Raw genomic sequence first — 16,507 nt, 5'->3', positions numbered from 1 at the left:
TCGGCGCCCGGGGCCGTCGCCCCGCTCGCCTTCCCCCACGGCACGGCCCTGAATACCAGAGTCTGGTATTGTATGGATGTGAAGAATGGGTTCTTTCACTAGAAACAAAAAGAATGAAACCCTTCGAAATGAAGTATTGTACTTGCACTTAATTTTGCCATAAATACTGCCACAGGAAAGAATAGTCCTAATGTAAAGAAGACAGCAGATCCAGAGAAATAAATACTTGCAAAAAGTGCATACACCACAGATAGAAAATTGTGCAGAAGTTACTCAAAATGACCACTATGCGCTTTGACACAAGCCCTTAAACGGCGTGACCTGTCACTTCGGGTTTTCTTCCAGTTACTATTCCTCTTCGCTGGTGTGGTTTTGTAGGTTTGTAGGCTAATATCACTTTGGGCATTGTCCTTCGTGATATACCCAACACAGTTACCAATTTCACACCGCTCTCATCACATAACCGAGAGCTAGTAATTTGCTCAATTTAGAAATCACAGAGTCTCATATTTTATACTATCATCATCTGCTCAGTTCGATAGCACACTGCCGTTCAACTGTCCTCACATAATACGGTGTTTGCTCTAACACATACCCCAACAGGTCATTCATTAGCTGGTGTGTTAGGTGAAAAGGGAAGGTAAGACTTGCCAATAATGTCAAAATTATTATTGTATTATTATTATTATACTGTTAGATACTGTTATTGCGCATAATAATTGTAATCATATAGCCTACAATACTATACTATTTTAATGAATATTGCTATAAAATTATTACTACTAGTAGTAAGTGTACGTATGGTTATAATAAGATCCTCAAACATTTTCATAATACTGTTAATATAAAAATAAAGTAATAACAGAAACTTACCTCATACGCTGAAGTGAGTTGCAACTCATAAAAGACAGGCATATAACAATATGCTGTGAGCGGAATAACTAGGAAATTGGAGAAAGCACAAACCCAGTATTGGGTTCCGTAGTTGTACATTTCTGCCGGTAATCCCAGTAATCCAACAGCAGATACAAAACTGAAAAGAAAATAATTCACAAATTTCTTATTGTAAATTCACATTGAATGTCATAATGTATTACATTTATAATATTTTATTACTAAAATTTATGCAAATAGCTCAATTACCACTATTGAGCAATGTTTTAGATCATACCATTTGCAAATGATGGTTATTGAAAACATGAAGTAAGGAGAAAATTTTGAAAATCAAGATTTTTGGATATTTTGACACATTTGACATTGATTGATCTCCAGGAAAGTTTTTGTGATCAAATTACATATCGCTATGGAATATGCAGTATACGAATGTTAATACTAAAGCAATAAGGCATTTCTTTCGAAAACATTATGGAGACATGACTCTTTCGAGTTCAGACACTTACTGCAATATTCATTTATGAAACTGAATTTCTATCGCAATGGTTCTGGTTGGTCTTAAGATGATCATTCAATCCTGCTCAGTTTGACCATCCAGCAAAACTATTTCGTACTAACCTATGCAGAAAAAATGTACTAGATATGGGAAAAAGTAGTAAAATTTTATCTGCTCCCGTTTCACCCTATTTATGACATTTTACGTTATTAATATCTTATTAGAAGGTTTTCAGTAGCTCCCGTTCCCCTTTGGTTGGGGGAGTGATCGCTACATTCTTGGAAGAACTTTATTTATTTATTTATTTTACAGTCAAAATTCCATACAAACCGTGTAAACTACTTACATCTTCCTAATTTTGACTTTACACCCCCCAAATTAAAAAAAAATCTGTCGAAATCCCTGCTTAATTCTCGTATTGGAACTCACTGTAAGACCAGTAAAGAAATATAAGTATGACAAATATAGAGGATGTTGGGAGAAAACAAGAAATGTCATAAAATTGGTATATTTTAAAAACATAAATAATCGATTTTTAATTCCTTGATTGCCTACTGTTTAAACGTATCACCAAATATATCACCTGTATAATATTGTTTACTGTGATCATTTTTTTTTTTAATAGGAGGCGATCGGATGGCACCTATGTCCCGCTTCAGCTTTTGTAAATACCATTGTTGAAAAAATGGCAAAAAATAGTTACCAGAAACAGTGTAATTTTCGTACATTGCCAAATTTTCATGTGATTCCTTTTTCTGTCCCAAATGTGTTTATGAGAAAAGTAGAGGAGGAGAAAATTACTAGATTTGTTGGTGAACGTTCTAGATCTAGTACGAAAGTACTAGAGGTGGTCACACTGATCCTACTTACCCCTTTTTTTATTTTAATAATGTACTAAATCTCCTTACCACAAAATCTTCATAACAAGAAAGAAAACAAGGAGGAACTAAAAAGTAAAATTATTTCATACGTACTACATACGCCTTACACAAAGGCAGAAAATACAGAAACGAAATAGTTTTCAAGTTTCTGTGTTTGTTTCTGTCTCAGGAAGATGGAATTTTAGATTTTTAGTACGTATTGCAATTTATATTTATGCAGCACTTCTCAGCCTGACTACTACGTCTAACTACTACCTGACTCAACCTACGTCTACGTCTGACTACAAGTTTTACTGAACGTCACGACGTCTCGACACACTTAGGTTAGTTTAAGATTAGAATTGAATATTTTTGCTGCCGTTGTAGGCGTTAATTAGTAAGTACAGTCTGACCCAAAAATAAACTAATATCAAGATGTGACGTATCAAGTAAAGACTTCATCACCTGGATGGCATAAAATTTATTTTTGAATAATAAAATTTAACAATACACTTCATGGAATTGCGCGACATACTATTTGGGAAAACCTATACAATATGTATTGTTTCCTTTTTAAGATATTACAATTTATGGTATTGGCAGTAATAATTTATAAGCACTTCCTGTTTTAGTGTTGATCGTCATGGAACCAAAACGATAATATATAGCGACCGTGATACTATACTAAAACCGAAACTTCCGGTTTCAGTATCAATCTCTATAGATCAAAAACGGTAAAATATATCGAGAAGCCGTTTGTTTGGAATCGATTCAGCGTCCCAGGTTCGATCTCCACCGTTAACGCTTAATTCAGTCCGGAAATGGTAGAAATCAACTAGTCTGGTTTCAACGTTGATCGCCATAGAACATGAACGATTAAAAAGTAGCAACAAGCGATTTTTTTCAATCGGTTCAGGTCTAAATATAATATACCATCTTTACCCGTAGACCCTACTACTCTACTAAAATAGGAAGTGGTAAAATTTTACTTTTACTTCTTGTTTTAATATTAATCTGCGTAGAGCATAAAAGGTAATATATATCGAAATTCGGATTTTCGCAATAGATTCAGGGTCGAAAGATTAGGTTCCCTCTTCTCCATTAACTCTCTATTCAAACTGAAAGTGATAGAAATCATTCGTTTCTTGTGTCAACCTTTACCGTCATAGATAAAACAAACGGCAACTCGTAGTGACAGTTCTTTTTAACGAACTTAAAAAGTTCGTTACTGAATTCTCTATGTCTGTCTGTCCGTCTGTCTATTATTTGCGATTTTTTAAAAAGTTTTGAATCCTGCATTCGATAAAGCATCAAAAATTATCAAAAAAAGTGATAAAGTTTTCGCGTCACTCTTACTGTTTCCGAGATATTGGCCAAAAAATGGTCGATTTCCAGAGATTTAAATAGCCATATCTTGGAAACCGTAAATCATAGAGAGATGATATTGGTGTTGATCAATACCTAATAGGGTGGTAAATATTTTGGTAGCAAATATTAACTGGTAGTCACTGGTTTGGCCAGTGGCCACCAATTAATATCGGTACCAAAATGTTTACAATCCTTTTAGGTATTGATTACGATCATGTCTCTATGACTTACCGTTCTCGTGATATTGACCAAAAAAATGGCCGATTTCCAGATATTTAAAGAGCCATATCTCGGGAACCATAAGTTATAGAGAGATCATATTGATGTTGATCAATAATTAAGAGGATGGTGAACATTTTGGTACCAAATAGTAACCGATGGCCACTGATCAACTGGCTACTGGCCAACTGCGGCCAACGTTCCCCAGATATTAACCAAAAAGTTTCGAATTTCGGGAGATTTAAAGAGCCATATCTCGGAAACTGTAACTCATAGAGAAATGATATTTTGCGATTTTTTTTTACGAGAAACAGAAGAAGATGCGGATAAAAAGATTTATTTTTACATCTAGGAACAATGAGTTATCCTTTCCGCTCTATCTCTTCATTCTTTTTAAGTTCGTTCTAGCAATGCTCTTGGAGCATTTTCAACTTTTCTTTTTGGTAATTAGTTAAGTGGTTTAAGGAAAGATTTTTATCTTGTCCTATGTCTCTCTACTAAAACCGTTGCAGTAGTTGAAATTTACTACTACTTCAGGTTTGAATTTTTGATCTCCATAGAATCAAACGCTTAAGAGAGATCGAGAAGCGATCGTTCGGAATCATCAATCAAGTATCCCAAGGAAATCTTCCGTATTGATCTTTATCCCTGTATGCCAACCGCGGCAACTTTAGATTTACGGTTTCAACACTTGATCATAATGGTGCAAAATGGTAATAGATAGAGAGAAGCAGTTTTCTGATATGGTGTTAATATCGTAAGAATATCCTTAATTATAACCAGAAGTGGTAGACATATACTACTAATTCTAGTTTAATTAGTGATTACTATGGAACATAAGTGGTAAACGAGTAGTGGCTTCCTGATGTGGTTTCTGTATTCCAAAAAATATTGCTTATCTCCACCGCTATGCCTCTATTGAAACCGGAAGTGGTGGAGATGCATTATTTCCGGTTTCAACGCTGATCACCAGTCACCACAGTGAAAAATGGTCACAGATAAGGAGAACCAGGTTTTTGATATGGATTCAGCACCCGAAGATCAGTTTTCATATTGAATTTTAATCTTCTATTGCAACCAGCAATGTTTGGAATAGGGATGGCCACATTTTCCGGAAAAGCGGAAAACGGAAAATTTTTCTGTAAAAGCGGAAAATGGAAAACGTGATTTCCGGAAATCGAAAAACTATTTTACCGGAAATGGCCATCCCTAGTTTGAAATCTACTGTTGCTTCCATTTTCAATATTGATTCCCATTGAGCGAAAGTGCTATTAGGAGGTGACAAACGATATTATATTAATTAGATAGGTGAATGTTAAAGTCGTGTAAGGTACATTGTAAAATAAAAAAAATAAAATAAAAAAAGGAGAGAGAGAGACTTGGAGACAAAAAGGCGATTTAAATATGTCAATCTGTTCACAAAAAATATGAAGTAAATCAGAGTTCCAGTCTGAAAAATTGTAGATTTCAACAAATACTGTGAATGTTCTAGCGATAAAGGAAACAGCTTTATCAGAAAAGTGGCAGTGTTGGCGCTAGGGGCGGGCGCTCCCCAGTGGCTTCGTTCGCTCCCCCGATCAATGTAAATCAAATTAAAACATAAAAAGCTGGAACTAAAATTTAATTTTGCGGGCCCTTTTGGCTGCTAAGGTTTTTACAATCTCTTCAAAAAGTAGCTTTGACGCTAACTTACGCTGTATGAATATGATCCTAAGTTGGTGAGTCGTTGTTGTCCTGTTGTTTCTGAGGTAGTTTTTTTTTTCTGTATTATCTTTAGTTTGCTAAGACTCCTTCCCTTGCCTTATAGTGAAAAATAAATATTTGCCCAGTTTTGCGCCCCCCCAATCTGGCGCCAGAGTCACAAGTCCCGTTTGCCCCCTCCCCTTAGTTACGTCACCAGGCCCGTTGCCAATGTAGGGAGACGGCAGAAGTTAGGGGGCCCGATCCAATTATATTATAGTTCATTTGCAAGCATACCGTTAAAATTTTAGGGCCCCCCTAGACCTCCCTGGCAGAGATGGAGTGGGTCAGTGGGTCGGTGGGTCAAGTGGGTCAAGTTTTATGAGTGGGTCAGTGGGTCGTGGGTCAACAGCATGTGACCCACTGTGACCCACCACCCACCGTGACCCACTGCGACCCACCACCCACCGTGACCCACTGCGACCCACCACCCACCGTGACCCACTGCGACCCACCGACTCAGTATGATCCACCGACCCTCTCTGCTCACTACATTGTAGAGAGTATCTTCTGAAGACTGGTAAATTTGTCTCCGTTTTACTTTCAAGACCTTCATTTCCCTTTCTTTTCCACTTGTTTCTGTCTACTTACCTGAGGTGAGTATCAGAGCCCTGCACGGGCCGAGCGCACCCGGTTCGGCCCGGTGCCCGACCCGGCCCGACCCGTTTCAAGTAATATCAAACTGGACCGGGCCCTAACCGGGCCGGACACATTTCGGGCCGAACCGGGCCGGGCACATTTCGGGCCGAATCGGGCCGAACCGGGCCGGCCCGGCTCGGCCCGATACTCTGAAAGACGGTTCGGAAACTAATGTTGTCAGCCTATTTGTTTTTTTAATGTCCTCCACTACCTCTATTTTTGCCGTGTTTGTACGGTCTTACAGTCAGCCTATGTTAATCGTAATGTGTTTGGGAAACTGACTCTTTATTCAAGACAGTGATGTACTGGTAATACTATTACTATTACTACTTCTACTACTACTATTACTACTTCTACTATTACTACTACGACCACTGCTATACTACTACAAGTGCTACGACTTCGCGTCAGAGTTGACATGTCTGGTGGTACCGAATTTACCTTCTAAGTACAGAATAAAATTGAGAAATGCTAGTTATTATGGCCGGTCTGCGTAGAATGTGAACCGATGCTTGATCTACGAGGGAGAATAGTGGCTCAATAGAAAAAACACTCACATCTGGTGCTAGAGGTCGTCGGATCAATCCCTGCTCATGCTATGTGAGCTTTGTTGTGGACAAACATCGTGTGCATGGGAGTTTCTGGGGTAGTCCCGCTTCCTCCCACTGTTTTCTTTCCACCAATTCATCCCATCATCATCCATTCAGCCTGAGCCGTAGTTACCTAAAGAACGTATGGTAAAGTCAAGTACTTGACCTAGTAAGTAGAATTTGGTACGCTACCATTGGACCACGGAGGGCAAAACCATAAACTGGCGTGCTCATAAGATCAGTGCAATTTGTAGTAATGTTCAATTAGCAAGGCAAATATCGAATGGTGTTACATGTTCATGTATTGTTTATAGTATGATGCTACAAATATAACAAAATATAATGATCAAATAAATCACCAAATCGCCAGGGTCGATTAGGTGTTCCTGGAACGGTGGCTCAGTGGTTGAGCATTCACCTCTGGTGTATGGGGTCCCTGGTTTGATCCGAGCTCTCGCCAAGTGAACTTTGTGGTGGACAAACACCGTGTGGGGGATTCGCGGCGTTCTCCTGTTTCCTTCCACTTTATTTACTCCACTATTTCATTTATTTCTCACCATCGTCTCCTTTAGGCTAGTTGGCATAACTTGGAACCACCTACCAAGAAGAATAAACTAATGGATTGGGAAGATAGACATTCAGTGTCTGGTGAATTTGATGATGAAGTAGACATCTACCTCAACATGTCATCATGTGTAAGTGAACTAAATATACTGCAGTGGTGGAAGCAACAAGAACAAACATTACCAAAATTATGTAAATTAACGCGTCAGTATCTCGTCATCCCTGCTTTTAGTGCGTCTACTGAAAGAGATTTTAGTACTCAGGAACGGAGAAATGCTCTAAAGCCTGAAACTGTTGAATCTGTTTCCGTGCTATTCGATGCGTACAAGGACATAGAGTAAAGCGATGTTCATTTTGCACTATTGGTTTCTTAGGAAACCTTATATTTTCATTTTCTTAATATCAACTATCCCTTCTATTATAGGTGATGTTAAGAGGCATTTTTGATAGCTGATATCTATACATTTTTCATTCAGGGGACTTTTGAGGTATTTTTTGATCAACAATGATATGCGTGTATTTTGTTTTGATTTACTGCCTCGCATTCCGTCATATAGCTCTGTTATTTACTTGTTACGCACCATTCCAGGAACACTTCATCGATCCTGGGGTCTGGGTGATTTATTTGATCATTGTTTTTTGTTATTATTATTGTAGCATCGAATTATAAAGAATACAGGAACATGTAATATGATTTGGAATCTGCCGTGCTAATTGAACATTACTACAAATTGCGCTAAACTTATGAACACGCCAGTTCATGGTTTCGGTCTCCGTGGTCTAATGGTAGCGGAACAAATTCTAATTAGTAGGTCAAGGACTTGACTTTCTCATATGTTCTTTAGGCAATTACGGCTCAAGACGTATGGATGATGAAGGATGAATTGGTGGAATGAAGACAGTGGACGAAAACGGGCTAATCCAAAAACTCCCACGCTCACGATGTTTGTCCACCACAAAGCTCACATAACACGAGGAGGGATCGATCCGACAACCTCTAGCACCAGATGTGAATGCATTCTACTGGCCAGACTACGCAGACTGGCCATAATAACTAGTATTTCTTCCATTTTTTCTGTACTTAGATTGTAAAGTATGTACCACTAGACATGTCAACTCTGACGCTCGTAGCAGTTGTAGCAGTAGAAGTAGTAGTAGTGATAATAACAATAATAATAATAATAATAATAATAATAATAATAATAATAATAATAATAATAATAATAATAATAGCAGTAGCAGTAGTAGTAGTAATAAGAGTAGTAGAAGTACAGTACTTTACAGTCTTGAATAAAGAGTTAATTTCCGAAACACCAGTGGCGGCGGTTGGACGTTAAAAGTGAGGGGGCAAGACATGATCTGAATATTTGTATATAAATGTTAGTTTTCCTGGTTGTTTCTAACATTTTGTTTCACGAAAGGTTGTATAACTAATAGGATACTATATTTTCAGTTAAAATACCGTATATCGTATTTCATATTTTATTAAGTAACTTGACAAGAGCAACGCAAGTAGGTACTAGCCCTTTGTACTCTTAAACAACGAAAGTGTAAGAAGAGATTTGATTCCTTGCTCATGAACATCTTAAAATTCTGTCTTGAAAATTGTGTGATCAGATTATTTAATAAATTTGCAAAACAAATAAATAGAAAGGATAATATTAATCATAGTAATGAATAATGATGCTTGTTTTGCAAAAGTTATATTGAAACTGAGGATTAATGAAAAACTTAATATTTAATTCCACACATGCTATTAAATGTATGTTATTACTCTTAGAAAATGAAAGGCAGTAAATACTACAAGCATATGCTACGACATTTAAAGAAATATTTCCTTTTGCAACTTCTTGAAATATGTTCGTTGCCATTAGGTGCAGTTTTCACTTTCTTGGAACACATCAAAACACAACAATACTTAGAATCAATCCACACTTCAGTTATACAAAATAAACTTAAAACCTAGAATTATGTTCAATTTACTAAATTTTATTGTATATACACTCGTACATCCTTAAACACAACACTTAACTCGTATATTACACTACAAGACAATGGAAAAAATAGAAGTTGTTTCTTATCACGCTCTTTTTAATCGATATTCCTTACTTTAGAAAGAAGAAAAGACATTTTAGGAACTGTCAATTTTTGTGCAATTAAAGAATAACTTGTGAAATAGGCCCTACTTTTTTGCATAATGTTCTTTCGATTAGCTTCAAAGCGGCTCACTAACATATCGAGCCCTTGTAAGAAGTAATGAAAGTATGCTGAAATTGTGCTCCAATAGGTTATTTTTTTGGGTTATTTTCTGTGGCGATTAAAACGCAATTACTGTAGCTTTCTTTACTCCACGGGAAGACAACCAATACGTATTCACGCAACAGCAAATATTATATGGCAGCATTTTTACCTATTAATCAGTAACACATACAAAATCGTTACATTTCCAAATGAAACTATATACATTAATTGGTTACTTCAAAAAAGTGCGGGGGCAGCTGCCCCCTTTGCCCCCCCGTAATCGCCGCCCATGCCAAACACATTACGATTAACACAGGCTGCCAACATTAGTTACCGATCCGTCTTTCACAGTGTTAGGGCCGAGTCGGGCCGGCCCGTTTCGGCCCGATTTGTGCCCGGCCCGTTTCGGCCCGAAATGTGCCCGGCCCGGTTAGAGGCCAGCTTGAGACTCGGGCCGGGCCGGGTCGAGCCGGGCACAGAATTCAGATCCATTCGGGTCGGGCCGGGCCGTCTTCGAGCCTGGGTTTGCAGGGCTCTGGTGAGTATATCTAACCAAGTGAAAAAAGAACTTCGGGCACTTTTGGATATTGATATTTTAATAGTAATAATAGCAATAGGACTTACACTACAACTTAGCTTAACTACTGGAAAAAATACATTTTTGAATCACTGTAATATATAAATTATTTATAAAAAATTGAATGTAACTATGTGTGCCTGATCATCACGGTCAAATTGCAAAGTCAAATGAAATTACTTTTGGTATATAGTTAGGCCTTAATCCAAATTGGGGTGTTTTATTGCTTTTATTATAATGCATAATATCCTAAGGAGGTAGTGAGGATCCGAATTTTTGCGAAAAAGAAATGAGTATCTCGCAAGCCGTTAAACTTACGGAGCTGAAATTCAGTGTATTAACTCTTTATTGAAAATAAACAGAATGGGGCCTATGCAGAGTCGTCCTGACTCGTGATTAGTGTCATACTACAGAGTTCGACTAACATATCCTTCCTGCAATAGTCAGGCCCTTAATATGACGCTAATCATACGTCAAAACGATTCTGCATAAGGCGGAATGTGTCCTAGCATTTTTTTAAATTCTCCTTTATGTGGGGGGGGGGGGACTTTCTATATATGGAAAATTGGTAGTGAGTTGGTTTGTAAAAATGATCGAAAACGATCGATGTTATTTCAGAAAAAAAAAATCAGAAACAAAAAATACAGTGCTTGGCTTCATATACCCATTGCTTTCTGCTATAATAATTGCTGAAGCCTATATTTATTATATGGAGCGCTCACAGCACAGGGCAATCAACCCATCAAGTTGTGAGAAAAATAGGCATAAAATTTGTACTGTAAGCTTAATTACACGGAAATTTGAAGTTTGGATTGTACGCATAATTGTATGGAAAATTTTACACTCTTTTTCTCTTTACGTTGGTCTACTTACTTTGATTTGGAACTTTGATATTTCATCCTTTTTTCCACTCAAAAGTATTGATAATTCAACAAGGAAATAATTATACTATGATAATTTAATTGAAATTCATCGTAATTTGGCAGATGGCAAACAGCAGTGTGGTAATTGAAGTTGAAGGAGGAGGGAAATTCCCATTCACCTCTGAATACTTTCCAGAAACCTCGTTCCCTTTCGCTTTCTAGACGGGGGAGGGAACTTGGTAATGGTATCAAACCTTCATGTGTAATTACAAAAATTAAATTTATAAACAAATAAGAAATCATCAGTTTATCAGGCTTTAATTGATCATTTATTCACAAGATTCCCTATCAAAGGCGTGGTAGATGAAGTTTCTGTTCTACATGGGTCGACATTGCCAACTGACATGGTCGATATGGAAAAGATGTTGTATGGTGATAGAGAGATTATACTTCTTGCTGAGTATTTCAAAACTGACCGAGAAAAATCGTTATCAGACTTAAGTCTAACAAGTAGATTGTCGACGAGAAGTTGCAGAAATCGGGTAGAAGTATTATCAATTTCCACGACAGAGTGCGAACGGGGATTTCCCCTTATGAATTTACAGATGACTGATATTAGAAATAGATTAAATGCTCAAACATTGTCTAACTTCTTGCTCATCAATGTTAATGGTCCGCCGCTAGACAAGCTCAAAGTAGACGAGCTAGTTATTTCTTGCCTGAAGAATGGAAATCATTCCACCGCAGATGATTTACCGCCAAAAAGTTAGCAACAGGAAATAAATCCGATTTCAGATTTGTTTTAAGGTGGAAAATTACGAGTTACGGAAAATGTATACTTGTATTACTAATGGCTTATTTGTGTTATTCAACTTTGTACCTACTTTTTAGTAACTCTCGTCTTTGCTTTAGGTAAACTACTTTTGAATAAATATTCATAATAATTGCAATTATGCATATTTGTAACTTAAATTTAAGGTGGTGTTTTAGTAATTACACAAATTACAATTATGAGCATACTTTATGGAGATGCTCTCACATAGGGTACCCGAGCACCTTTATACCCTATGAACAACTGATTTTTCAAGTCTTTTGTGAGAAAAATACTGTGAACTGAGAAACCATAACCTTTTCCATATTGTACAGGGGTATTTTCCTGCGAATAGAAGTTTCTTTTGGAATGCGTTCAGAAATTAACATTTGCAAGAATACTCTCTGAGTACAAGTATATTTTAGGCACACACTAATTTTCCCCCACCTCGAACTGTTTCAATTTCCTCACTAACAAACACTTTACCATTTTATATCGTAAAGGTCAGATCCACCGTTATTGTAACAGAGTGGTGCTTGAGCGATTGACTAGAAATTCAAACTCCGATTAGTGACAATTTCACAGTCTTGTTTTATTACAAGTGTAAACTCTTTAGTCAGTTCAGAAGAGGTCGTGGATCGTGTTCAGAGTTGATGACGATGGATTTTGGTGAGTCAAAGTAGGTCAAAGTGGATGAGAGTTGTTCATGGTGGGTGGTGGGTCAGAGTGGGTCACCGTGGGTGGTGGGTCACCGTAGGTGGTGGGTCATGGTGGGTCACAGTGGGCCATGGTGGGTGGTGGGTCAGAGTGGGTCGTGGGTCACGGTGGGTGGTGGGTCAGTGGGTCGTGGGTCAAGTTTTCATTGACCCACGCCAACTCTGCTCCCTGGATTCGGGCCTGTATGTCACTGCAATGAAATCTCAAATTCGATTTTTACACAATCAGCATAGTTTCTTCTCTATATCAGTCGAAAGCAAAAATGTAAAGTGTAAAACCGTAGGAGAATAATCAATTATTCAGAACATGATTTTCTATTGTTCTTTGGTCACTTACACAATTGTCGTAAAATTGGCAGCCGAGAGTTCATTATAACAAAACACTACTCATTCCATTAATTAAAAGAAGAAGAAAAAGAAGATAAAACTGGATTTTTCAGTAGTTAATGGCAACCGAATGATTCATAGAAATAAGTAAAATAATAATAATAAAAAAAAAAACCGAACACCTGTTTCGTCCGATTTTTTTTTTTTTAAATTTACATTTTTGATGTACAGTTTATAGATAGCTAGTAAACACAAACAACATGTACTGTACCAGTTCTAAGACAATGAAATATCACACAAATGCAGCTACAAGTAATTTCCAATTTATTTGTTTATTTTTATCAATGACTCAATGGAATCAGATTCAAACAACTGTTTCGTTTATGTCAAAGAAAATGTAATTTGTTTCTGTCTTAAAATGAGAGTAACATGAGAGTTTGTCACGTTCCAGTAAACCCATATCCTGTTTATTATTTTCATTAATTCGAATGAATCATATGTCGTGCAAAAATTAACTTTTTGCGTAGGAATTATTTTTTATTAAAGAACGCTATATATATATCTACATATCTATATATCCTAACTATATATAAAACAACTACATGAACTGACATAAAGGAATACTTCCGGCTGACGTGGAAAATTGAAATTTGGCATAATTGTAACTTTCTGAGAGTAACCGATAGGAAAATTGTCAAAAGTGAATATTTTTAATTTTTAGGGGGTCTAATGGGGGAATGAAGAAATTCCTCATGTTATTTAAGTGGGCTTTTTCCCCCTGGACTTATAATTCATGTTTTAGGTAGGCCTACTTGAAATTGGAATAAAAACTTGAAATTCTTTATGATTATACGTTTGCTATAAGATTATTTATCAAAATCACAAAAAATTAAATTTCCAGCTTTCGAGTGGTTTTATGGGGAACTGAAAAATCTTCCCCATGTTATTTATATAGGACACCTTTTACATCCCAAAATTATTGGGCACTTCCTGTAGAGCTACAATGATTAAATTTGACATGATTGTAGCTTTTCGGGTCAAACCGACAAAAAAATGCCAAAAGTGAATATTTTTAATTTTTAGGGGATCTAATGGGGCGATGAAGAAATCCCCCATGTTGTTTAATCCTTTCCGGTACCCGGCTTTTTGGACTATTTGTTAGACTTTCAGTCAAGCAGCTACTGCATCGTCACTATTTATCCTAGGATCATGGTTCATACCTCATTCTCTTCAGAATGAAGCTGGCTTTCAAATGGTACCACTTGCATGCTCACACCATATAACAGGAGCGGAAAAAATGATGTCAAATGGAAAATTTTGGAGGGAATTTTTTTCTCGCACTTTGGGCCCCTCTGGAGCGGCCCTGTGTAAACGCAGCCATCTAAAAAAAATCTGATAAATAGTACTTGGTACACTGAATGTGTGTGCCAAATTTCAAGTTTCTATCTTGAATACTAAGGGAGGGAGAAATTTTATCAAGAATTTCCACAATGCCCCAAATTACCACAAAACACTATGATCTCAGGGGAAAAAATTCCTGAGACATCCCTAATTACCCTAGGGTCATGTTTCGCCCATCATTCTCTTCAGCTTAGAACTGCCTTTCAGACGGTATGTCTCACGTGTCTCCATCATGTATCTAAGGCGGGAAAATCCCGAAAAAATGGATTTTTGGGTCTAAATATCCTTTTTTTTCAACTTTTAGCCCCTCTGGACCCCCCTGTTTTAACGCAGAGATCTGAAAAAATCTGATAAATACTACTAGGTGGGCTGAATGTTTATGCACAATTCCATTTTTCCAGGTGCAAAAGTAAGCCCGCCAAAAAAATATATACCGACAATGTCCCATATTCCCTATACAGAAGGAAATTTTTAAACATTCCCTGAGACATCCCTAATTACTCTAGAACCATGGCTTGCACATCATTCTCTTCAGAATAGAACTGCCTTTCAGGCGGTACCATTCACTTGTCTCCATCATGTACCTAAGACGAGAAAATCCCGTAAAAGGGATTTTTTGGTAAAATTTCCCCTTTTCAACGTTTAGCCCCTCTGTACCCTCCTCTTTTAACACAGAAGTACTAAAAAAATCTGGTAAATACTCCTCGGTTGACTGAATGTTTGTGCACAATTTCAATCTTCTAGGTGCAAAAATAAGCCCGCAAAAAATAATACCGGAAATGTCCAAAATTCCCCTATACAGAAGTATATTTTGATAAAAATTCCCTGACACTTCCCTAATTACCCTAGGGTCATGTGTCGCACATCATTCTCTTCAGAATAGAACTGCCTTTGAGGCGGTACCATTCCCTTGTCTCCATCATGTATCTAAGGCGGGAAAATCGCGAAGAAAGGGATTTTTTGGTAAAATATCACTTTTTTCAACTTTTTGCCCCTCTGGATCCCCCCCCCCCCCTGTTTTAATGCAGAAATCTGAAGAAAAATCTGGTAAATACTACTCGGTGGACTGAATGTTTGTGCAAAATTTCAATCTTCTACGTGTAAAAATAAGCCCGCCCAAAAATAATGAACATAGACCGGCCCCGCAATATTAAAAGAAAATATATATTTTAGAATTATGACGTCATCACCTCCTATGTCTCGACGCAGGAAGGTGTGAAACCATACGTAAGGTCTTCTACAATGCCTCTGGACTTGGAAAAAAAACGGACGAAAAAGCTCAAATAGGAGAGTTTAACGCAATGTACCATGAAACAGCCCGTATGGTACAAATTGTACCATGGGATCCCCAAAGGGTTAAATGAACATTTCTGTGGATCTATAATCTCATATTTTAGGTGCTTGAAATTGGAATAAAAACTTGAAATTCGGAATGCTTGTACGTTTTTGTTAGCGTTACCTAATTAAATCACCAAAAATAAAAATTTCCAACTGTAGAGTGGTTTTATGGGGCACTGAAAAATCTTTCCCATATTATTTATATGGGACATCTTCTACACCCCAAAATGTTTGGGCACTTCCGGCAGGATTAGAATGAAATTTGACATGATTATAGCATTCTGGGACTAACCAACAGGAAAATTGCCAAAAGTGAATAGCTTTAGTTTTTAAGGGGTCTAAAGGAGGAATGAAGAAATTCCCATGCTATTTAAATGAGCTTGGTCTTGGGATACAAAATCTTAACGTTTAGACAGTTGAAGTACGAAAAGGAACTTGAAATTTGGTAGAATAGTGGGTTTAAGATGTGCGAGGCCGTAGATCGAGTAAACGCCGGTGTCAGGAGGCGAAGCCCCCAGCTGGGCGAAATTCAGGAAATTTTAAGAGCAAATGCGTAAAATTCATTCTTGATGTAAAGGCTGATACATAAGAAGCGCAAGGCCGTAATCCGAGTAAACGCCGGGCTCTGGGGGCAAAGCTCTCAGCTAGCCAAAGGCTAGTATGAGGTATATATATGAAAATGGACGCATGTATGCATGTTTTTTCAGCTGCTTTAAAACGCCTGACGCAATTTTAATCAAACATGATACAATATTATTTACAATCTGGAAAAGAATACAGTTGGGTAAAACCCCTGGAACACTTAGGGGATATGGGAGGGGGAGACACAAAATTGATCGAAAGAGACTGAACTAGTGTCGAAT

At 37.4% G+C, this 16,507-nt stretch overlaps 1 protein-coding gene across 1 annotated transcript in view; it reads right to left on the bottom strand.

Annotated features, from left to right (window-relative positions):
• LOC145671027 (sodium-coupled monocarboxylate transporter 1-like) overlaps positions 1–16,507 on the bottom strand; it is a 166,288-nt gene that overhangs the window by 66,720 nt on the left and 83,061 nt on the right. Inside the window, exon 3 of the mRNA XM_081739685.1 lies at positions 874–1,033. Within this exon, the coding sequence (XP_081595811.1) occupies positions 874–1,033 (160 nt within the window). The remainder of the gene's footprint in view (positions 1–873; positions 1,034–16,507) is intronic.

Source organism: Thermobia domestica, chromosome 15 (genome assembly GCF_964235325.1).
Source record: "Thermobia domestica chromosome 15, izTheDome1.hap1.1, whole genome shotgun sequence".
Lineage (NCBI taxonomy): Eukaryota > Metazoa > Arthropoda > Insecta > Zygentoma > Lepismatidae > Thermobia > Thermobia domestica.
The sequence above is the reverse complement of the archived record's forward strand: the minus strand, read 5'-3'. Positions and strand labels throughout refer to the sequence as shown.